The sequence below is a fragment of the Pristiophorus japonicus genome, chromosome 9 (genome assembly GCF_044704955.1).
Source record: "Pristiophorus japonicus isolate sPriJap1 chromosome 9, sPriJap1.hap1, whole genome shotgun sequence".
NCBI lineage: Eukaryota > Metazoa > Chordata > Chondrichthyes > Pristiophoridae > Pristiophorus > Pristiophorus japonicus.
Window position 1 is genome coordinate 41973379 of NC_091985.1, and position 25483 is coordinate 41998861.

Here is a 25483-nt window from a genome sequence, read left to right on the forward strand (position 1 = left end):
GGTTTTCGATTTTGAAATTGAGGAGGGACAACCAAGATAAGGTACACAGCCAAATAACCCAGGCTGAACCAGAAACAAGGCAGCATTGGATGTAAGGCCAACAGTTGCAGAACCATCTCGTAACCCAGCACAAGGAAGCAAAGAGCCTCCTTCAGCGCAAGAGGCATTCATTAACAGCCAGCAGATGGTCACCTCACTGCATTCTGCCACTGGGATGGTGCCCAAAAGGATCATTAGATTAGGTGATATAAGATACTCAGGGCTGGACCCTCCTCCACTGCTGAAATCATGCCAGAAAATGGTGGTAACGGCAGGAAAATGAAGCGGTGAGGCCCATCACCACAAACCATTCCCCCGCCACCACCTCCCTCCCTGCCCCGAGACCATTGCAGGCCACTCTTTCCTCGGCCAGCCTTCCATCCACTATCTTAAAACTTCTTTTATCTTCGAGATCTTCTGCCCCTTGAAGATTCCATTATAGTGCTGCCTCTGCTGTGGCACCACCAGATTTATCTCTTCGGCCCTAGCAGACTCTCTCTTTTCAGTGGGAATCCTGTTACGATCCCATCCTGCATGGCCAATGACACTTGATCTAGAAAAATAAGGGAGTTGGAGGAGTAAGCTAAAGTCCCACCTCCCTACTACATTGCAATTGGAATGAGAATCCAGCCTTCCCTGTACAGGAATCAAGGGGAAGCACGAGTTAAAAAAGGGTGAACACAAGTACACAAAGTACTTGTATATAAGTAAATTGTTTGAATACAATTTCTATTAGTAGTGGGGCAGATTTAGGCACCAGCTGTTGAACAGATGGGCATGCCTCGTAGATGATGTTTAATAGAAAATAATAGTGTGTTTGGTGATTGAGAGGCCAGTTGTCAGGGCACATGTGGTCACGACTGCTTTGCCTTTATGGAAGAAAATTCGAAGGGGTAGAATTTCCACAGGGGATGTCTGATTTCTTGCCGTAATGTCAGTGAAAACCCTGGAGAAACAATGTAAAGGATGGTGTATGCCATTCCACCAGGATTTCTGCTGAAGTTTCAGTGATCGATCGGATAACCCCCATGGAAATTATTGTTTTAAAGCTAGAAATTCATCCATCATCATCATAGGCCATCCCTCGGAATCGAGAAAGACTTGCTTCCGCTCCTAAAGTGAGTTCTTTGGTGGCTGAACAGTCCAATACGAGAGCCACAGACCGTGTCACAGGTGGGACAGACATTCGTCCGGGGAAAGGCAGGGGGGGGGTTGGGACTGATTTGCCGCACGTTCCTTCCACTTCCTGCGCCTGACCTCTTCACCCTTGCGGCATTGAGATTTGAAGAGCTCAACGCCCTTCCGGATGCACTTTCTCCACCTAGCACGGTCTTCAGTCAGGGACTACCAGGTGTCAGTGGTGATGTCGCACTTTACCAGGGAAGCTTTGAGGGTGTCCTTGTAACGTTTCCGCTGCCCACCTTTGGCTCATTTGCCGTGAAGAAGCTCTGCATAGAACAATTGCTGAGGTTGTCTCGTGTCTGGCATGCGAACTATGTGGCCTGCCCAGCGAAGCTGATCGAGTGTGGTCAGTACTTCAATGCTAGGGATTTTAGCCTGGGCGAGGACACTGATGTTGGTGCACCTGTCCTCCCAGGGGATTTGCAGGATCTTGCAGAGATATCGTTGGTGGTATATCTCCAGTGACTTGAGATGTCTTCTGTACATCATCCATGCCTCTGATCCATACAGGAGAGCGGGTATTACTACAGCACTGTAGACCATGAGCTTGGTGGTAGATTTGAGGGTCTGGTCTTCGAACACTCTTTTCCTCAGGCAGCTGAAGGCTGCACTGGCGCACTGGAGGTGATGTTGAATCTCCGCATCAATGTCTGCCTTTGTTGATAAGATGCTCCCGAGGTATGGGAAGTAGTCCACGTTGTCAAGGGCCACGCCGTGTATCTTGATGACTGGGGGGCAGTGCTGTGCAGCGAAGACAGGCTGATGGAGGACCTTTGTCTTCCGGATGTTAAGTGTAAGGCCCATGCTTTCATATGCCTCGGTGAATACATCGACTATTTCCTAGAGTTCAGCCTCAGAATGTGCGCAGACGCAGGCGTCGTCCGCGTGCTGTAGCTCAATGACAGAAGTTGGGGTGATCTTGGACCTGACCTGGAGGCGGCGTAGGTTAAACAGCTTCCCACTGGTTCTGTAGTTTAGTTCCACTCCAGCGGGGAGCTTGCCAACTGTAAGTGGAGCATGGCAGCGAGGAAGATTGAGAAGAGGGTTGAAGCGATGACGCAGCCCTGTTTGACCCTGGTCCGGACGTGGATTGGGTCTGTAATGGATCCACCAGTAAGAATCACGGCCTGCATGTCGTTGTGGAGCAGGCGAAGGATGTCGATAAACTTTTGGGGACATCCAAAACGGAGGAGGATGCTCCATAAACCTTCATGGTTGACAGTGTCAAACATAGAAACATAGAAAATAGGTGCAGGAGTAAGCCATTCGGCCCTTCGAGCCTGCACTGCCATTCAATGAGTTCATGGCTGAACATGCAACTCCAGTACCCCATTCCTGCTTTCTCACCATACCCCTTGATCCCCTTAGTAGTAAGGACGACATCAAACTCCTTTTTGAATATCTTTAGTGAATTGGCCTCAACAACTTTCTGTGGTAGAGAATTCTGCAGGTTCACCACTCTCTGGGTGAAGAAGTTTCTCCTCATCTCGGTCTTAAATGGCTTACCCCTTATCCTTAGACTGTGACCCCTGGTTCTGGACTTCCCCAACATTGGGAACATTCTTCCTGCATCTAACCTATCGAAACCCGTCAGAATTTTAAACGTTTCTATGAGATCCCCTCTCATTCTTCTGAACTCCAGTGAATACAAGCCCAGTTGATCCAGTCTTTCTTGATATGTCAGTCCCGCCATCCCGGGAATCAGTCTGGTGAACCTTCGCTGCACTCCCTCAATAGCAAGAATGTCCTTCCTCAAGTTAAGAGATCAAAACTGTACACAATACTCCAGGTGTGGCCTCACCAAGGCCCTGTACAACAGTAGTAACACCTCCCTGCCCCTGTATTGAAATCCCCTCGCTATGAAGGCCAATATGCCATTTACTTTCTTAACTGCCTGCTGTACCTGCATGCCAACCTTCAATGACTGATGTACTATGACACCCAGGTCTCGTTGCACCTCCCCTTTTCCTAATCTGTCACCATTCAGATAATAGTCTGTCTCTCTGTTTTTACCACCAAAGTGGATAACCTCACATTTATCCACATTATACTTCATCTGCCATGCATTTGCCCACTCACCTAACCTATCCAAGTCACTCTGCAGCCTCATAACATCCTCCTCGCAGCCCACACTGCCACCCAACTTAGTGTTATCCGCAAATACTACATTTAATCCCCTCGTCTAAATCATTAATGGACAATGTAAACAGCTGGGGCCCCAGCACAGAACCTTGCGGTATTCCTCTAGTCACTGCCTGCCATTCTGAAAAGTACCCATTTACTCCTGCTCTTTGCTTCCTGTCTGCCAACCAGTTCTCAATCCATGTCAGCACACTACCCCCAATCCCATGTGCTTTAACTTTGCACATTAAGCTCTTGTGTGGGACCTTGTCGAAAGCCTTCTGAAAGTCCAAATACACCACATCAACTGGTTCTCCCTTGTCCACTCTACTGGAAACATCCTCAAAAAATTCCAGAAGATTTGTCAAGCATGATTTCCCTTTCACAAATCCATGCTAACTTGGACCTATCATGTCACCTCTTTCCAAATGCGCTGCAATGACATCCTTAACAATTGATTCCATCATTTTACCCACTACCAATGTCAGGCTGACCGGTCGATAATTCCCTGTTTTCTCTCTCCCTCCTTTTTTAAAAAGTGGGGTTACATTGGCTACCCTCCACTCCATAGGAACTGACCCAGAGTCTATGGAATATTGGAAAATGACTGTCAATGCATCCGCTATTTCCAAGGCCACCTCCTTAAGTACTCTGGGATGCAGGCCATCAGGCGCTGGAGATTGATGGCCTTCAATCCCATCAATTTCCCCAACACGATTTCCTGACTAATAAGGATTTCCCTCAGTTCATCCTTCTTACTGGACCCTCTGACCCCTTTTATATCCGGAAGGTTGTTTGTGTCCTCCTTAGTGAATACCGAACCAAAGTACTTGTTCAATTGGTCTGCCATTTCTTTGTTCCCCGTTATGACTTCCCCTGATTCTGACTGCAGGGGACCTACGTTTGTCTTTACTAACCTTTTTCTCTTTACATATCTATAGAAGCTTTTGCAGTCCGTTTTAATGTTCCCTGCAAGCTTCCTCTCGTACTCTATTTTCCCTGCTCTAATCAAACCCTTTGTCCTCCTCTGCTGAGTTCTAAATTTCTCCCAGTCCCCGGGTTCGCTGCTATTTCTGGCCAATTTGTATGCCCCTTCCTTGGCTTTAATACTATCCCTGATTTCTCTTGATAGCCACGGCTGAGCCACCTTCCCTTTTTTATTTTATGCCAGACAGGGATGTACAATTCTTGTAGTTCATCCATGCGGTCTCTAAATGTCCACCATTGCCCATCCACTGTCAACTCCTTAAGTATCATTCGCCAATCTATCCTAGCCAATTCACGCCTCATACCTTCAAAGTTACCCTTCTTTAAGTTCTGGACCATGGTCTCTGAATTAACTATTTCATTCTCCATCCTAATGTAGAATTCCACCATATTATGGTCACTCTTCCCCAAGGGGCCTCGCACAACGAGATTGCTAATTAATCCTCTCTCATTACACAACACCCAGTCTAAGATGGCCTCCCCCCTAGTTGGTTCCTCGACATATTGGTCGAGAAAACCATCCCTTATGCACTCCACGAAATCCTCCTCCACTGTATTGTTTCCAGTTTGGTCAGCCCAATCTATATGCATATTAAAGTCACCCATGATAACTGCTGCACCTTTATTGCATGCACATCTAATTTCCTGTTTGATGCCCTCCCCAACATCACTACTACTGTTTGGTGGTCTGTACACCACTCCCACTAGCGTTTTCTCCCCTTTGGTATTCCGTAGCTCCACCCATACCGATTCCACATCATCCAAGCTAATGTCTTTCCTTACAATTGCTTTAATTTCCTCTTTAACCAGCAACGCCACCCCATCTCCTTTTCCTTTCTGTCTATCCTTCCTAAATGTTGAATACCGTTGGATGTTATGTTCCCAGCCTTGGTCACCCTGGAGCCATGTCTCCTTTGTAAGATCGAAAAAGGCCATGTATAAGGGCTGGTGCTGCTCCCTGCATTTTTCCTGCAGCTGTCACGCTGCAAAGATCAAGTCCGTTGTACCCCATAGGGGACGAAATCCGTACTGTGATTCCGGGAAGAGCTCCTCGGCGACTGGGAGAAGACGGTTGAGGAGAATTCTAGCGACAACCTTCCCAGTGGCTGAAAACAGGGAGATTCCCTTGTAGTTGCCGCAGTTGGACTTGTCCCCCTTTTTAAAGATGGTCATGATCACTGCATCTCTCAGATCTCCCGGCATGCTCGCCTCCCTCCAAATGAGAGATGAGGTCATGTATCCACGCCAACAGCGCCTCTCTGCCATACTTTAGCGCCTCAGCAGGAATTCCATCCGCACCTATAGCCTTGTTATTCTTGAGCTGTTTTATGGCTTTGTCTACCTAGTGCAACGTTGAGGTTTCACTGAGGTGGTGGCAGGTCGCATGCTGCGGGATGGGGTTGAGAACACTCGAGTCAAAGGCAGAGTCTCGATTGAGGAGATCTTTAAAGTGCTCCTTCTAGCGGGACTGGACAGCCTCGGTGTCCTTGATGAGTGTTTTCCTGTTCTTGGCCAGGAGTGGGATGGGGCCTTGGGAGTTTGGACCATAGGTGGCCTTGACTGCAATGAAGAATCCTCGCATATCGTGGCTGTCGGTCATTGTTGTGTCTCCTGTGCTTTCTCCATCCACCACCTGTTTTTCAGGTCCCGGGTTTTTTGTTGGACCTCAGCCTTGAGCCATCTGTAATGTTGCTTTGCAGTTCTCGAGTTGGGTTGTTGTTTGAGGCTCAGAAATGCTCTGCGCTTACGATCTATTAGTTCTTGGATCTCCTGATCATTCTCATCAAACCAGTCCTGGTGTTTTCTGGTTGAGTAACCAAATGTCTCTTCACAGGCACTGGTTTTGGAGGCCTGGAGGGCAGACCAAGTGCTGTGGGCATTCAGCATCTCAGGGTCATCAAGGCACGTCAGATTAGCTGTGAGGCGCTGGCTGTATAGAGCTCTCTTAGCTGGGTCTTTTAAGTGCCCCGGCATTAATTTATTTGCGGCACTGCTTCTGCTGTCCCCTCTGCTTTGGGGCTATGTTAGTATCGATGATGGATCGGATTAGGGGATGGTCCGTCTAGCAGTCGTCAGCTCCTGTCATGGCGCGGGTAATGCGCACATCCTTGCAATCCCTGGCTCCGACGATGACATAGTCGAGCAGGTGCCAGTGTTTGGAGCGAGGGTGTTGCCACGATGCCTTGTATTTGTCCCTCTGGCGGAACATGGTGTTGCTGATGAGGAGTTCATGTTCTAGACATTTTGTCAGGAGTAGGGTGCTGCTGGAGTTGGCTTTCCCTACCCCCTCTCTGCCAATCATGCCTCCTCAGAGGGCTGTGTTTTGCTGACCCTGGCATTAAAGTGACCGAGGAGGATCAATTTGTTGCCCGTGGGGACGCGGGACAGGGATGTCTCGAGGTTGGAATAAAAACGCTCTTTAGCCTCATCCATTGCATCGAGTGTTGGGGTGTACGCACTGATGACTGTGGCGCATTGATTCCGGGATAGGGTGAGGCGAAGAGTCATGAGGCATTTGTTAACCCCACAGGGGGAGTCTTTGAGGCGGTTGACCAGTTCTTTTTTGATGGCGAAGCCAACTCCATGAAGGTGGCATTCTTCCTCTGGTTTTCCTTTCCAGAAAAAGGTGTAACCTCCACCATGATCCTTGAGCTGGCCTTCCCTTGCCTGCCGGATCTCGCTTAGGGTGGCGATGTCGATGTCAAAATGTCTAAGTTCCCGGGCAACTATGGCGGTGCGGCGTTTTGGCCTGTTGCTGTTGGAATTATCCATGAGGGTCCTGACGTTTGAGGTCCCGAACTTCATATTAATGAAGTGAAAGATACCTGTGTGTGAGTTCTTTTAACGTGGGTGGCCGCTGCTCATCGGCAGCCACAGAGGCTTAGCTGAGCAAGGTCTTGGTCCAGTGGCAAGGGGGTCCAAGACGACTGGAGACCAGGCACTGCTGTATGAGTCTAATTGCCTACGGCGAGGTGTTGGCTGCAAGCACGGCTCCGTGTAGCGCCACTGATGGTAGATGGCCCGAGGCTTGGTTGGGGGGCAGGCATTAGGAAGGTCAGCTGTCCGCTGGGGTTCCGAGGGATGTTTTGGAGAGTTTCTTCCAAGGTTAAAAATTTCCCCAAAGGTTTCCAAGTTGTTTTAAAAGTTTAAGAGTTTAAAAGTATTTCCAAATTATTATTTTTTTTTTAAAGTTGCACAGGTTAATTGAAGGTTTAATAAATAGATTAAGAGTTGATTAAAAGTTGATTAAAAAAGTCTAAAATATAAATCAAGTTGTTTAAAAGTTAGAGTTCACCGCTAGCAACCTAGGGCAGATACAGCCCGTCGTTGGGCCCGGAGTGTGAGGCTGGGCCGGGCCCTCTGGCCGAAGGGATCTGGAATGCGAGGCTGGGTCAGGCTGGCTGGCCAAAGGGACCCAGAGTGCGTCGTTGGGCCGGGCTGGCTGGCCGAAGGAATCCAAGTGCGTCGTTGGGCCGGGCTGGCTGGCCGAAGGGGCCCGGAGTACATCATTGGGCTGCAGGCGGCTGTGTCTGAGGCAGCGGGTGAGATGTACTCCGGGTTCCTTCGGCCAACCGGCCCAGCCCAACGACGCACTCCAGGGTCCCTTCAGCCAGCTAAGCATTCACTTGCCTTGTGACTACATTTTTGATAAAGGAAATCACTGACCCCTATTACTTCCAGTGTCTATATGTTTGCTTGGGTGTGACAAAATGAATATTAAACATCATCTTTAATTATTTGATTTGTCCTTCTCAACTATGTTTATATACTGCACTGCATAATTTGCTAAAATGACCTCAAAGAACATAATGAACATTTTAAACTAAACAGAAATAACCTTCTAAATAAATTATTTTCTTAAGCCAATCTTCTATTAATTAGAGCAACAGTATAACACAATTAACTTTAACAGCTTTATAAATTTAACATTTTCCAGCGACAAAGCATTTACATGCTGCCATGCCATTTGGTTTTATGACTTTATTGAGCCTTAATGGAACCAATGTCAAGCAATTCATCTAGCATTTCTAGAAATAGAATCCAATCATTGCACTGCGCTATGTGGTAGCATCAAGTTATTAATCCAGGCACTGCATCATCAAGGGCAAGTTGTCAGACTTTTAATTAATTCATGTAGCTTTCTAATGTTATATTCATGAGAAAAGGAGGTACGAAGAGAACTGAAAGTGACGAAAGCACACAATTAAATGTTTACGGTCCAGCAAGTACTCCTGTAAATGCTAATGACCTTAACACTTAAATCACTGACAAGAAGTACCATTTATGTTCACCAATGTTGTTAGCACATATGATATAATTTAAATCATATAAAATGTATACAACAGTGGGACATTATATCATACAAAGACTTTGCATTGTAGATAAGGCAAGCTGGCAATTCATCCAATTCAATGTTACTTATAACCATGTAAGCTATAATTCAATCTGTCATTAACTATCATAACATGACATTTTATAATGTTTCAGCCTTGCTTGTAACATGACTTGAAGAATAATTCATTCAAAATACCTACAAAATGAGCATGTAATTCAGCAATTCATAAAAGACTACCACAACTAATTAATCATTTGATTCTTAGACAGTCAAAGTTACCGGGTTACGCACTGAATTCTTCAATTTGCTCTGATTTTCTGACCATCTTCAATCATGCAGAAATGTGCTCTCAACTAAGATAAGATCATTTAATGACACTTTATGGGCTGCTTGAACCAGCAGATCACTAGCACCAATCTGCACTTCAGAAAAGTAATTCTTTGCTGTTTTGCTGGTCCATCTTAAAAAATATTGCCAATTAACATATTGTTCGGAGATGTACAATTTCCATGTTTACATCATAAATCATTATGTTGCTCCTTCCCAATGGATGCAACAACTAGAAGCATGAGAATAGGTTATAAAAGTATGTACTGTGAGGAAATTACTAATATATATTGGAATGTGTCCCATGTATCTTGTAACCCTAGCAACTTCCCATTGGTGCAAAGGAATATATCATACATTGCATACAAAAGGGAGAAATCAATTTAATAGCAATATGTTCATCTATTCTTTAAGAAAGACTCCAAAATTAATCGTAACATTTATTTCTAAGTGTGATCAAAAGTTCTTATTTCTGCATTCATACACTTGACTTTGTGATGGAGCTGGTAACACATTGCCTTCAAATACTGCAATAGTAAGTCTTGAAATTATGTTATGAAAGGGAATTAAGAATCTTTGGCTATACTTCTAAGCTTTTAGCATTGGTTATTATCCCTATTTCCAAGTCCACATTGCTCATTCCTCCCATGGGTAGATAAATTGCTTGCAAGAACATTGTAATCTGAGTCTTTCTTACTGCTTTTGCTTTTGAGACGAAACATTTCAACTTAGTACATACATTTCCAGAATCAGTAATAATATTGTTTTTAAAAAAAGAAAGAGATTACCGGCTGTAATCATAGTTATCAATCAGGTTTCACCTTAGGTAAACTGCCCAGTAGCCAGAAGAGGAGTATTAAGTATTGTTTAATGAAAGGGATTTTTATTCATAATGGAAATGTGATCTTGTTTTAAGTTGTGTTTTGTCAATAATATTGCAGTAGGTGCTAGACATAGATCAACAAGCTCAATTATTCATCGCTGGCTTTCATTTCTGGATTCAATCTAGCCCTTGAAACAGCAAAATAGTTATTCCAGTTTGCTAAAGTCTGTGGGGGAGAAATTCAAATTTTTTGCGCCTTCCGTTAATGCTTTTTGCTCTGCAGCGGAAACTGGGTAGCAACCCGTGAGGCTGCCACGGGCGATGTCAGCATCAGCCTCACGGGTCATGAACCGGGGCGCACTCTGCTTGCGGGATGAAAAGTAGAGGGGAGGTGTGTGGCGCCATTTTTTCTCCCTGGTCCTTCGTTGTCTATTTTGTGGGGTCCTTGCCGCGATGGTGCAGCCCGGCACTCCGCTTCTGTGCCAGGCAATGACCACAGCACCCCGCATCCTCGGTGGCATAGTGCAGGCTCATTGCCCCACTGCAGAGCTCGCAGCGTGCCCTGCCCTTTAATGGAAGGGGAGGGCTCTGTGCTCGCACCAGCGCTATGTGGAGAGGCCGCGTAGCGCAGGAAAATTTGCACGCTTACCGATCCACTCCCGCCCCCGAGAGAAAGTGGAGCGTCCGACATTGCGCTTCACTTCCTCTTGGGGGTGGTAACCCCAATTTCGCGGCCGTGGTACCAATTTTGCCTCGGTTACCGACCCCAAAAAGGGCGATAGCGAATTTTGCCCCGTGTCTGTTGATCAAATTGTGTTTATAATGTAATTTAGAAGTTATTAAGCAGCCTTTTTAAATAGAGAAATTTCACTAATAATTATAGTAATTAATGTTACTGCAATCTTATTATCATAACTTAAATATTTCTAATTTTAAATGGAAAAAGTTAAGAATAGGAGTCGCTCTGATTAGGTGACTCACAGTAACCTTGGCAGACTACAATTAGCAAATGTGGACGGGTTGAACAAGATGATGACATGTGTTTGAATTCTGCCAGGACTAATTTTCTAATGTAGTCCAGATTGACGAAATGAAAATCTTTCCTTCCTAGCTGTAGGTGACCTAAATGGAAATTCAGCATGCTCCATCCAGATCCGGGTGGGAACAAGTACATAGAACAAAACTACCCGTAATCCTCCATTAACTAGTGCTAACCTAGAAACAGCATTCAGACAGACCCTGATTATAATGGTAATACTTATCTGGTGCAGTAAGGTGGTCCTCTTTTCTGGTTGGAGTTAAGGTATGTTGTTTGTAATCTAGGTGAGCTTTACAATGCCTATAGGATACACAATACCTAACTTGGAAGTGCTTGATGCTGACACTGGGTGCAAACAGTGGAAAAGCTCTCCATTCCACAGTATAGATATTGCTTACCTTTGCAAGTAGAAATTCATCAATATAAAAAAATAAATAAAAGAGAAATAGATAAAATGTGCAAGATCCCATGAAAATTGATCAGTGATTTATGAGTTCCTTCACCATGCCGAACATTGCAAAATAAACTGTACAACTTTATTAAAGTTAATTTTTTATTTATACCGAACATATATTTCAATATAAATAAGTTTAGGACTGACAATTAATACCCACATTTTAGGTAAAAAATGTGAAGGCAGCAAACGAATCTCGAGGTAAGTGATGGAGAGGCATAGGACTCAAAGTACCCTACTCGCAAAGTGGAGGTGCTGCTGCATAAGGTGGATGCTAGAAGGCTTCTGGCTTTGGAATTTCAGAGTGTCCTGTCTAGAGGAGAGAAGTACAACACGGCTAGCAACAAGCAGCGTCCAGTGTCAATATTTTGCACAGTTTCCAGGGAAAAACAGCAGAAGGAAATGCAGACCTTAAGGAAGCTGCCAAGTTAAGGCTACTTAATATACTAATTGGGTGGCAGAGTGTGCATGCCTTTTTTTTTATTCATGGGATGTGGCCGTCACTGGCAAGGCCAGCATTTATTGCCCATCCCTAATTGCCCTTGAGAAGATGGTGGTTAGCTTGAACTGCTGTAGTCAGTATGGTGAAGGTACTCCCATAGTGCTGTCAGGGAGGGAGTTCCAGGATTTTGACCCAGCGACGATGAAGGAGCGGTGATATATTTCCAAGTGAGGATGGTGTGTTGGAGATATTCATTGCCTGGCACATGTATGGCACGGATGTTACTTGCCACTTATCGGCTCAAGCCTGAATGCTGTCCGGGTCTTGCTGCATGTGGGCACGGACTGCTTCATTATCTGAGGAATTCTGAATGGAACTGAACACTGTGCAATCATCAGCGAACATCCCCACTACTGACCTTATGATGGAGGGAAGGTCATTGATGGTTGGGCCTAGGACACTGCCCTGAGGGACTCCTGCAGCGATGTCGGAGCGGAGATGATTGGCCTCCAACAGCCACAACCATCTTCCTTTGTGCTAGGTATGACTCAAGCCAGTGGAGAGTTTCCCTATGATTCCCATTTACTTCAATTTTACTAGGGCTCCTTGATGCCACTTTGATCAAATGCTGCCTTGATGGCAGTCACTCTCACTTCACCTCTGGAATTCAGCTATTTTGTCCATGTTTGCACCAAGACTATAATGAGGGCTGGAGCCGAGTGGTCCTGGCGGATCCCAAACTGTGCATCGGTGAGCAGGTTATTAGTAAGTAAATGTCGCATGATAGCAAGGTCGATGACTCCTTCCATCACTGACTGATGGAGCGGTAATTGGCTGGATTGGATTTGACCTGCTTTTTGTGGATAGGACATACCTGGGCAGTTTTCCACAATGTTGGGTAGATGGCAGTGTTGTAGCTGTACTGGAACAGCTTGGCTAGAGGCGCGTCTAGTTCTGGAGCACAAGTCTTCAGCACGACAGCCTGGACGTTGTCGGGGCCCTTAGTCTTTGCTGTAACCAGTGCGCTCAGCCGTTTCTTGATGTCACTTGGAGTGAATCGAATTGACTTGAAGACTACCTGCTGTGATGGGGGGGACCTGAGGAGGAGGCCGAGATGGATTATTCACTCGGCACTTCTGGCTAAAGATGGTTGCAACGCTTCAGGCTTGGCTTTTGCACGCACGTGCTAGGCTCTGCCACCATTGAGGATGGAGATATTCATGGTGCTGCTTCCTCCTCCCATTAGTTGTTTAATTGTTCACCACCATTCACAATTGGATATAGCAGGACTGCAGAGCTTTGATGCACTGACTGTTGGATCGTTTAGCTCTGTCTATAGCATGCTGCATTCGCTGTTTAGCATGTAGTCCTGTGTTGCAGCTTCCCCAGGTTGGCATCTCATTTTTAGGTATGCCTGGTCCTGCTCTTGGCATGCTCTTCTACTTTCCTTATTGAACCAAGGTTGTTCCCCTGGCTTGATGGTAACGGTAGAGGGAGGAATATGCTGAGCCAGGAGGTTGCAGATTGAGGTGGACTACAATCCTGCTGCTGCCCTGTTTTGAGCTGCTTGATCTGTTCTGAATGTATCCCATTAATGCCACACAACACGATGGAGGGTGTCCTCAGTGTGAAGACGGGACTTCGTCTCCACAAGGACTGTGCGGTGGTCACTGCTACTAACACAGGTTGTGCCTCTCCAGTCCAGGATGCTCTGATCCGGCACCACCCGTGGTTCGGCATCAGTCCCGTACCTGGAGCGTGAGCGGCAGCGGTGGGTCCGGGGGTGGCGGCGGGTCCAGGGCGGTGGCGGGTCTGGGTCCTGGGGTGGCTGCAGGTCCGGGGGCGGTAGTGGCTCCGGAGGTGTGGGGATACGACCTTAAAAAAAAGAGCAGCAAACCAGCACGGAGAGAGAAAGCAAGGCTCGAGTTTCGCAGCCGGGTTGTGGCAGAGGCATTGAGGAGCCCAGGCGCTGTCTTCAGGTACCAGGAAGCCTAGGCTAGACATGACCTCCCATGGTTCGGCAAATTCTCTGTTCCGGCACCGGTCAGGGTGCTGGACCAGAGAGATCCAACCTGTACCATCATAGACTGATGAATCTGCAACAGGTAGTTGGGTGAAGGCGAGGTCAAGTAGTTTTGTCCTTTGTGTTGGTTCTCTCACCATCTGTTATAGGCCCAGTCTGAAAGCTATGTCCTTCAGGACTCGGCCAGCTTAGTCAGTAGTGGTGTTACCGAGCCACTCTTGGTGATGGGCATTGAAGTCCCCCACCGAGAGTACATTCTGTGCCCTTGCTACTCTCAATGCTTCTCCAAGTGGTGTTCAACATGGATGAGCACTGATTCATCAGCTGAGGGAAGGCGGTAGGTTGGAATCAGCAGGCGGTTTCCTTGCCCATGCTTGATCTGAAACCATAAGACTTCATGGGGTCCAGAGTCAATGTTGAGAACTCCCAGGGCCACTCCCCACCCCCAGATTGTATACTACTATGCCGTCACCTCTGGTGGGTCTGTCCTGCTGGTGGGACAGGACATACCCAGGGATGGTGATGGAGGAGTCTGGGACATTGGCTGAAAGGTATGATTCTGTGAGTATGACTATGTCAGACTGTTTTTTGTGGGACAGCTCTCTCAATTTTGGAACAAGTCTCCAGATGATAGTGAGGAGGACTTTGCAGGGTCAACTGGGCTCGGCAGTCACAGAGTGTTGGCAATCAACCTGATCCACATTTAGTGCTGATCACTTACACACCTTTCACCATTTGCTATGTTCCTATTCCTGCAGGGCACACATTCATCTGTAACTTATAAAGTACTCCTTGGCACACTGGCATCTTAAAAAAGGGCTTCACAGAGTAAATCATTGTTTCTTTTAATTTGTTCTCGGGATGTGTGCAATATCGTCAAGGTGAGTCTTCTCATTCGAACTCAACCTAGCTGCATGATGTTCATTTATTCACACACACACACACACACACACATACACACACATACACACACACACACACACACACACTGCAATGCAGGATGCGCATTTAGGTGTCGCTGTATATGATCTTCAAACTTCCAACATTTTGGGCTCAATTTTCCCCAACCCCTCTTTTTGGTGCACTCACCCGAGATGTGCTGACTTTGTGCGCTGAAAACGGCGCCGAAAAAAATGTGCCCTTATCCTGTCGATTGGGGGGACGGACCTAAGGCCCTGCACCAGAAACTCTGCCGGCACCTCTCCGCATGCGCATTGGTGTCGGGTCCGATGTGCGCGCTGCACAGTAGCGCCGAAACTTGCCACTCGGCCATTTTAAAAGGTAATCGCAGGTGGTTTTGTTTTCGTGCTAGGAGAGCTGTGAACCGAATTGAGTCTTGTGACCTCCCCCCCCCACCCCCGACCCCGTTGATTTAAAGGGCAGCATCTCTCGCTCTCTCGACCCCCCACCGATGCCGCGTTCGGTCGCGGTGCTTTGCCCGCCCTCCCCATTGATAGAGGCCAGTATCTCTCGCTCACTCTCTCCTCCCCCCCGCCCCGCCCTGCCCGCCACCAATGCCACATTCGGTTGCCCTGCTTCCGCACCCCCCTGTTCATTTGCAGCCGCCCCTATCCCAGGCCGAATGGCCTCACACACAGGCCGGCCCGCTGCCTGCCTGGGCCGATTTTAAAGATTAAGGTAGGATTTACTTGATTTCTATTAGTATTTTAATTGTTTGAGCTTTTCCTTGCAATGTTTGGTGCTTGGTTGTTTAGTTTCAGGTCCTCTCCGGTTCCTTTCCCACCCCTACCCCAGGCTGAATGTCCGCCGATGTACTAATGTGCACCGATTTCTTAACTGCCCGCAAGGTTTTTCAGAGCTGGCCACATACGCTGACCTAAGAAGATTTGGAGTAAGTTTTAGCTGGCGAAAGTGGCATATATGGCCAAAACTGGCATAAGTGTCTGGGAATGGCACCTTTTGAAAAAAAAATCAACTAAAAAAAATTGTTCCTAACTGAGTTACTCTGGAGCAAGTTGACTAGGGAAAGTGCCGTTTTTTTAACTTATGGCATAAAAACCAACTTACTCCAAAAAAATTGGAGCAAGTCATGGCCAATTTTGAGCCCATAAGCACTATTTTTCCAGTTACAGGACAAGTAAGGGCAGACAACACAAATGCAAAAGCAAAATACTGCAGATGCTGGAAGGGTCATTGATCTGAGATCAGCCATGATCATATTGAATGGCCTATTCCTGCTCCTATTTTCTATGTTTCTATGCAACCGAGACTCCAGGATGGTATGTTGCCTCCCTGGTGCAAGGGTCAAGGATGTCTCGGAGCGGGTGCAGGGCATTCTGAAAAGGGAGGGTGAACAGCCAGTTGTCGTGGTGCATATAGGTACCAACAATATAGGTAAAAAACGTGATGAGGTCCTACAAGACGAATTTAGGGAGCTAGGAGCTAAATTAAAAAGTAGGTCCTCAAAAGTAGTAATCTCAGGATTGCTACCAGTGCCACATGCTAGTCATATTAGGAATCGCAGGATAGCTCAGATGAATACGTGGCTTCAGGAGTGGTGCAGAAGGGAGGGATTCAAATTCCTGGGACATTGGAACTGGTTCTGGGGGAGGTGGGACCAGTACAAACCGGATGGTCTGCACCTGGGCAGGACCGGAACCAATGTCCAAGGGGGAGTGTTCGCTAGTGCTGTTGGGGAGGAGTTAAACTAATATGGCAGGAGGATGGGAACCTATGCAGGGAGACAGAGGGAAGTAGAATGGGGGCAGAAGCAAAAGATAGAAAGAAGAAAAGTAAAAGTGGAGGGCAGAGAAACCTAAGGCAAAAAGCAAAAAGGGCCACATTACAGAAAAATTCTAAAGGGGCAAAGTGTGTTGGAAAGACAAGCCTGAAGGCTCTGTGCCTCAATGCGAGGAGTATTCGGAATAAGGTGGACGAATTAACTGCGCAGATAGCAGTTAATGGGTATGATGTAATTGGCATCACGGAGACATGGCTTCAGGGTGACCAAGGCTGGGAGCTCAACATCCAGGGGTATTCAACATTTAGGAAGGATAGACAGAAAGGAAATGGAGGCGGGGTGGCATTGCTGGTTAAAGAGGAAATTAATGCAATAGTAAGAAAGGACATTAGCTTGGATGATGTGGAATCGGTATGGGTGAAGCTACAGAATACCAAGGGGCAGAAAACGCTAGTGGGAGTTGTGTACAGACCACCAAACAGTAGTAGTAAGGTTGGGGACAGCATCAAACAAGAAATTAGGGATGTTTGCAATAAAGGTACAGCAGTTATCATGGATGACTTTAATCTACATATTGACTGGGCTAACCAAACTGGTAGAAATGCAGTGGAGGAGGATTTCCTGGAGTGTATTAGGGATGGTTTTCGAGACCAATATGTCAAGGAACCAACCAGGAAGCTGGTCATCCTCGACTGAGTGATGTGTAATGAGAAATGATTAATTAGCAATCTTGTTGTGCGAGACCCCTTGGGGAAGAGTGACCATAATATGGTAGAATTCTTTATTAGGATGGAGAGTGACACAGTTAATTCAGAAACACCTGAACTTAAGGAAAGGTAACTTCGATGGTTTGAGGCATGAATTGGCTAGAATAGACTGGCAAATGATTCTTAAAGGGTTGACGGTGGATAGGCAATGGCAAACATTTAAAGATCACATGGATGAACTTCAGCAATTGTACATCCCTGTCTGGAGTGAAAATAAAATGGGGAAGGTGGCTCAACCCTGGCTAACAAGGGAAATTAAGGATAGTGTTAAATGAGCAAACCTGAGGACTGGGAGAAATTTAGAATTCAGCGGAGGACAAAGGGTTAAATTAAGAGGGGAAAAAGAGAGTACGAGAAGAAGCTTGCCAGGAACATAAAAACTGACTGCAAAAGCTTCTATAGATATGTGAAGAGAAAAAGATTAGTGAAGACAAACGTAGGTCCCTTGCAGTCGGATTCAGGTGAATTTATAATGGGGAACATAGAAATGGCAGACGAATTGAACAAATACTTTGGTTCGGTCTTCACGAAGGAAGACACAAATAACCTCCCGGAAGTACTAGGGGACTGAGAGTCTAGTGAGAAGGAGGAACTAAAGGATATCCTTATTAGGCGGGAAATTGTGTTAGGGAAATTGATGGGATTGAAGGCCGATAAATCCCCGGGGCCTGATAGTCTGCATCCCAGAGTACTTAAGGAAGTGGCCCTAGAAATAGTGGATGCATTGGTGATCATTTTCCAACAGTCTATCAACTTTGGATCAGTTCCTATGGACTGGAGGGTAGCTAATGTAACACCACTTTTTAAAAAAGAAGGGAGAGAGAAAGCGGGTAATTATAGACCGGTTAGCCTGACATCAGTGGTGGGGAAAATGTAGAAATCAATTATTAAGGATGAATTAGCAGCACATTTGGAAAGCAGTGACAGGATCGGTCCAAGTCAGCATGGATTTATGAAGGGGAAATCATGCTTGACAAATCTTCTGGAATTTTTTGAGGATGTAACTAGCAGAGTGGACAAGGGAGAGCCAGTGGATGTGGTGTATTTGGGCTTTCAAAAGGCTTTTGACAATGTCCCACATAAGAGATTGGTGTGCAAAATCAAAGCACATGGTATTGGGGGTAATATACTGACGTGGATAGAGAACTGGTTGGCAGACAGGAAGCAGAGAATCGGGATAAACGGGTACTTTTCAGAATGGCAGATAATGACTAGTGGAGTGCCGCAGGGTTCAGTGCTGGGACCCCAGCTCTTTACAATATATATCAATGATTTGGATGAAGAAATTGAGTGTAATATCTCCAAGTTTGCAGATGACACTAAACTGGGTGGCAGTGTGAGCTGTGAGGGGAATGCTAAGAGACTGCAGGGTGACTTGGACAGGTTAGGTGAGTGGGCAAATGCATGGCAGATGCAGTATAATGTGGATAAATGTGAGGTTATCCACTTTGGGGGCAAAAGCACGAAGACAGAATATTACCTGAATGGTGACAGATGAGGAAAAGGGGAGGTGCAACGAGATCTGGGTGTCATGGTTCATCAATCATTGAAAGTTGGCATACAGGTACAGCAGGCGGTAAAACAGGCAAATGGTATGTTGGCTTTCATAGCTAGGGGATTTGAGTATAGGAGCAGGGAGGTCTTACTGCAGTTGTACAGGGCCTTGGTGAAGCCTCACCTGGAATATTGTGTTCAGATTTGGTCTCCTAATCTGAGGAAGGATGTTCTTGCTATTGAGGAAGTGCAGTGAAGGTTCACCAGACTGATTCTCGGGATGGCTGGACTGACATATGAGGAGAGACTGGATCAACTGGGCCTTTATACACTGGAGTTTAGAAGGATGAGAGGGGATCTCATAGAAACATATAAGATTCTGACGGGAGGGGACAGGTTAGATGCGGGTAGATTGTTCCCGATGTTGGGGAAGTCCAGAACCAGGGGACCTTAGGATAATGGGTAGGCCATTTAGGACTGAGATGAGGTGAAACTTCTTCACTCAGAGAGTTGTTAACCTGTGGAATTCCCTGCCGCAGAGAGTGGTTGATGCCAGTTCATTGGATATATTCAAGAGGGAGTTGGATATGGCCCTTATGGCTAAGGGGATCAAGGGGTATGGAGAGAAAGCAGGAAAGGGGTACTGAGAGAATGATCAGCCATGATCTTATTGAATGGTGGTGTAGTCTCGAAGGGCTGAATGGCCTACTCCTGCACCTATTTTCTATGTTTCTATGTTTCTATGAAACGTTTACTCTGATTCTCTCTCCACAGATGCTGCCTGACCTGCTGAGTATTTCCAGCATATTCTGTTTTCATTTACAATACAATCCTTTTTCATCTCTTCTTCATTCGTCAAATAATGCAAAAAGGACAAGAATTCCCATTGGAATTTCAATTTTCAAAATTATAATTGCAGCAACTCAACTCTCACGGCCAACATTGTTGGGCGAAAATCACTAAGGATAAACTGGCAAACTAACCATTAAAAATAGCACATAGCTCAAAGCTAAAGACAAATTGTATTTTCAGATAATCTTCTTTAAAACAGTAGCTTCCACTTTAAATATTGATTTCTTTTTAACGCAGATACCTTGCTTCCAAGGCCCATTATAGAGGGCAAGCTCAAGGCACAGCGCATTCCACAGAGAAATTGTGTGTGCTAATAAGCCTAATATTGCAATACAATAATATTAAAATGAAACTTTTATTTGTTTTGGACAAGAACTCAAATGCCCACCTTAAGGTCGCACCAGAAGTTGATGTGTGGCAGAATGGGCAGAGATCCAGCAATGTGGGTCTCTGTCCAATCTTCCTCCTCCCGTGCCTCTTCTGCTAAAGCACCACAAACAATGGTGACCAGAAAAAGTCCTTTATGGTATAACAGTTAGAGGTGGCCTCATGGTCACCTTGATCATTTGTGTCGTGGTGTATTGTGTTTGGCAGGGAGCACTTCATCATAACAGTTTTTACAACCCAATCTTTTTGATGCCCCTTAATTATTTTATTATATTGTTACATTTACATTTTGAGTACATTCTCAAAACTTGACGACAAATCTTTCAATTTTACATGATCGAGCTTGCTTTAAATCAGAGGAGTATCCTTGTCTTGGTAAAGAGATCGGCAAGGCAGTTTAACAGGTTTGTAAACACAAATGCACAATGAAACAACAACATGAGTAGTCATTGTGCCCACCGATTCAGATAGTTACATTACATTTATTTTAAAATTACAGTATAATTACAGCATGGCAATCTACACTGCAACAATACACACTACAACAGTGCAAATGTTTCAGCCGGAAACAACAGTTTTGGAAATGGATTTTCAAGAGAGTGAGCCTTTTCCAATATCCACCGCCCAGCCCAAAACTATGAAAATCCTTCCATGAATTATCAAATGACTCATTTTTATCTCCAAAGGTTACTTACCACAGGTCTGTGTACATCCCAGAATGCTCTTTCCTGACTATCAAGAATTTTTCGTTCAATTTTGTCCCTTTTCTTATCAACTCTGAAAATTAACAATGTGATAATTTGATCTATTCATCTTGGCCAGTTGAAAGACCATCAACAATTTACACTTATAGACAGCACTCTGAAAGAAAAGAGCACTCTCAGAGCTCTTTAAAAATGGGAAGAATGGACATTAAGTAGGAATTAATGGATTTTTATTTTGGTGGGGGGATGGGGGAGATCAAATACACAGGTAAGCAGACAAATTTTTAGGAGGCTTTTGAAAAGCAGGGCGGTTTTTGGAAGGTATTTCCACAGGGCACGGGTGTACTAACTCAAAGATCAACCTCTGATGATTGGCTAGCAGAACAAACAGTAATCCAGATTCAGAGGGTAAGGGTCCAGACACATGCTTGGATTCGAAAATGAGTAGGAGGATCTTGAAATCAATTTTCTGTGGCAGAAATTAGTGAGCACAAGGGTGATCGGTGGGCAGAAATTTGCCTGGGCATAGGCACATGATACAGAGTTCTAGACTAGCTGGTGTGTGTGAAGAGTGGAGATGGGAGGCTAGCAAGGAGAGGTACAGGGAAATCTATCTTTGAGGTGATGAAGATGTGGATGTGGTTTCAGTATGGCGGATAATGTGGAAGAAGGCAGTATTGGTGATAGGTCAGTTGCGGGGCTGAAATTCCATCTTAGAATGCTAAGGTTGCACACCACTGAATTTGCAGCAAGGGGGTTGACGGAGGTGGGGCCAAACAAATGTACAGATCTGGCGAGAATTGAACAGGGTCATAAACATGACAAAAATAAAATAAACTCTCTCATACTCACTTTGCTTGTGCTTCTGCTTGCATAAAGATAAATTCCCATTTTCGAGCAAATGCTCTCTGTAGCCGGGCCAAGCTTTCCTAGAAATTAACAGCCTATATTAAAGGTATGATCAGCAGAGCTGACACCATAATAATAGCAGAGTGAGTATTGGCACCACTGTGTCAGCTAATGAGTTGGAGGCGGATGGGACTAATGTCATGGCTGACAGTAAACAGAGTTTACTTTGCAGCAATTAGAGTCAATTAAATCAGCAAACAGAGTCTATTTAAACAGTGGCTCTACAAACTATAGCAAATGGAACTTATGACCGAAAATTCAGCAACATCTACCGATAAAAGCAGGATAATTTCTCCAGCAAAATGTAGTGAGTTAGTTACATACAAATTATGTGCATTAAATCAATCCCAGTCACTTACAGCAGTGCGGTCTTGTGCTGCCACTATAAGCAGCCTAAAAGTATTTGTATTCATGGCAAGTTACTGCTGTTAGTAAACCTCTTAACTATCTGTCACTTTACTGCAGCCAAGGGAACATACCTATCCATCAGTGTGTTGTACCAGTTGTTTTTACTGACATGCTTCAGATCTTGGTAATGAACAAGACAATGTCAAGTCGCATGGTGTTAGATTGATATTTGCGCTGTGACCATTTTTTTAATACGAAGTTATGTAACAAACTCATAACAACCATCTGTATATCAGCCACACTGCTGATAAAGTCACAATAATGACAGTTAGTCACTGTTCCTATAGTCTGAATGTTATCACAAAGCAACACAACGTCCCCTGGCAATACCAAATTCTGGAGTGAGTGTTAATGTTTCTAGTTACAACTCATCCAAGGGTAAAGCAACATTTCCATTAGTTTCTATAAGTATTAAAGTGAACATTAATTTACCACAAATCCCAGCAATATTAAGGTATTCACCTCTGACATAGAATTAAGACTAACTCTGACCTCCCTAAACCTCTTCCCCCATGTAAACTCTCCTTCCCATATTCACGACCACCCCTCAACCTTGCTATGACACGTGACCTCTCTACTTCCATGGTCTTGATCACAGACAAGGCCATCTCTGATCACTTCCTTGTATCTCTAACCACCCACATCCCCCTACTAACCCCACTTCCTTCTACATCCGCGACTGCAAAAAAATCTCCCGCAAGCCACTTACAATTGCACTTTCAAATTCTCAATTGTCTAGCCTTTGGCCTTTCATTTGCCACAACGTCTGCAGCTGTCGATCTGCAGAACTACACCCGCACCTTCACCTTTGATGCCCTTATGACCAGGAAATTGTAACCATCTCCCATCCTGGTCGTTTCCTCTGCTATGGCTCCCATCATTGCTCCCTGAAGTCCAAGAGGCACAGATTTGAGGATATCTGGCGCACAACAGGTTTAGCCATCAGTCACCAGATCTGGCTGGATCACATCAAGCACCATCAGGCCTCAGTCTCCTCTCCCAAAATCATACACTACTCTAGGATCATCCTGGAAAGAACATAAGAACATAAGAAATAGGAGCAGGAGTAGGCCATTTGGCCCCTCGAGCCTGCTCCGCTATTCATTAAGATCATGGCTGATCTGATCCTGGGCTCAACTCCACTTCCCCGCCCGCTCCCCATTACCCTTGACTCCCTTATCGTTCCAAAATCTGTCTCTCTCCACCTTAAATATATTCAAAGTCCCAGCCTCCACAGCTCTCTGGGGTAGGGAATTCCAAAGATTCACGACCCTCAGAGAAGAAATTCCTCCGCATTTCTGTTTTAAATGGGGGACCCCTTATTCTGAAACTATACCCCTAGTTCTAGATTCCCCCATGAGGGGAACATCCTCTCTGCATCTACTTTGTCAAGCCCCTTCAGAATCATATATATTTCAATAAGATCACCTCTCATTCTTCTAAACTCTGAGTATAGGCCCAACCTGCTCAACCTTTCTTCATATGACAACCCCTTCATCTCCGGAATCAACCGAGTGAACCTTCTCTGAACTGCCCCCAATGCAGGTATATCCTTCCTAAAATAAAGAGATCAAAACTGTATGGGTACAGAGACAATTACCTTATGATGATAGATTAAGTAGACTTGGTCTTTACTCGTTGGAGTTCAGAAGGATGAGGGGTGATCTTATAGAAACATTTAAAATAATGAAAGAGATAGACAAGATAGAGGCAGAGAGGTTGTTTCCACTGGTCGGTGAGACTAGAACTAGGGGGCACAGCCTCAAAATACGGGGGAGCCAATTTAAAACCGAGTTGAGAAGGAATTTCTTCTCCCAGAGGGTTGTGAATCTGTGGAATTCTCTGCCCAAGGAAGCAGTTGAGGCTAGCTCATTGAATGTATTCAAGTCACAGATAGATAGATTTTTTAACCAATAAGGGAATTAAGGGTTACGGGGAGCGGGCGGGTAAGTGGAGCTGAGTCCACGGCCAGATCAGCCATGATCTTGTTGAATGGCGGAGCAGGCTCGAGGGGCTAGATGGCCTACTCCTGTTCCTAATTCTTATGTTCTAATGCAGCACTCTAGGTGTGGTCTTACCATTGCCCTGTACAGAACAAGCAAAGATAGGTCCTGCTTTCTTTCTTTAATTACCCCTTAAACTGCTCTCCCTAAAGCCTCACCTCCAACAGCGTGCTAGGAACTCATGGACTTTCTGTCACTAAGATTAGGACCATGCATTCAGCTGCCTCTTTCATATCCCCTCTTTCTCCTTCCTCCCAAGCTAAACCTCCTCTCCGGCTTCCTTCGCCCTATCCTTGATCTTTCTCCAGTTTCAATCGTAACTTCCCTCGTGCCCTTTCCAAGCTCATCTTCAATTTCATCCACCACTCCCCCCAGCCGACCCTCATATCTGAATGCCTACAGAATTGCCGGCTTTCCTGACACGCTGTGGAGCTTAATGATGTAATGGGTGGGTTTCCCGCCTGGAAACCAATCTGACTGACAGGCTGCCTTCAAGTTGGGCAGGGATCGCTGGCTGACCAGGATGCTGCAGCAACAGGTTGGTGCCAGGTCCGTGGGGGGGAGGTGGGGGAGGGGGTTCCAAGCCCGGGTGGGGCAGGGAAGGGTCCTATTCCCATCCCGGGGGTGGAGCAGGGGTTGCTGGTGGCTGAACTTGGGGGCCAGGAGGAAGCACTCCTGCTCCAGCCAATCTGCTGCCAGGAGGCGAGTTGGTATTTTGGAAGGGAATGGGAAGCTGTAATTATAAGGAAAGATTTGAGACACTCGGACTGTTTCCAGCAGAACAGAGAAGGCTAATGGGAGATTTATTAGGGATTTTCCTCCGGTTGGAATGTCAGTGATGAGAGGTCATCAATTTAAAATTGCCACTAAGAGAATGAGGCAAGTGGTCAATGAAACTTCTTTAAACAGAGGGTTGTTGGATCATGGCATTCTCCGTCACAGGGATTGATTGAGGCAATTGTTAAGGGAGAATTGGATAAATATTTGAAGCAGAGGAAGATACAGGGCTATGGGGAAAGAGCATGGCAGCGGCACTAGTTTCACGCTGCTCTAGTAAAGACCGACCTCATACATGATGAGCCAAAAGGCCTCCTCTTGTGCTGTTAACGAGACTATATCGTACACAATCTCAAGCATCAGAAGTGCATGTTCAATAGACTTGCTCCTGTTAAATCTTTGTTAGCCTGCCAGTGGAGGAAGCTGACATTAATTGCAATAAAGTTAAGGCTGTACGGCAGATTTTCCCCTCAGTCAATATGGTTGTGCAGGTGCAGAACAGGCACAGTGAGATTAGAAAATCAGGGGAGCAGGTATTAGGTATGTTTTGTGCCTGCTTCCTTCTACTCGCGATTTGTGTGCTAATGTTTTGGTGGGCATCTCATGACATAACCTCATTAAGGTCCCAAAATACATACTAAAATATTTAAAATGAAGGGTTGTCACAATTTCTCAGCTTTTGGAGTGTGGATTGAGCTTTTTGCATGC

General features: G+C 45.6%; 1 protein-coding gene across 7 annotated transcripts in view; it reads right to left on the reverse strand.

Annotated features, from left to right (window-relative positions):
* LOC139272595 (regulator of G-protein signaling 7) overlaps window positions 1-25483 on the reverse strand; it is a 733921-nt gene that overhangs the window by 70789 nt on the left and 637649 nt on the right. For all 7 annotated transcript variants that reach the window (XM_070888671.1, XM_070888670.1, XM_070888672.1 and 4 more), the window contains 2 exons: window positions 21531-21607; window positions 20670-20751 (listed from right to left, as the gene is read on the reverse strand). In XM_070888671.1, coding sequence (XP_070744772.1) covers window positions 20670-20751; window positions 21531-21607 — 159 coding nt within the window. The remainder of the gene's footprint in view (window positions 1-20669; window positions 20752-21530; window positions 21608-25483) is intronic.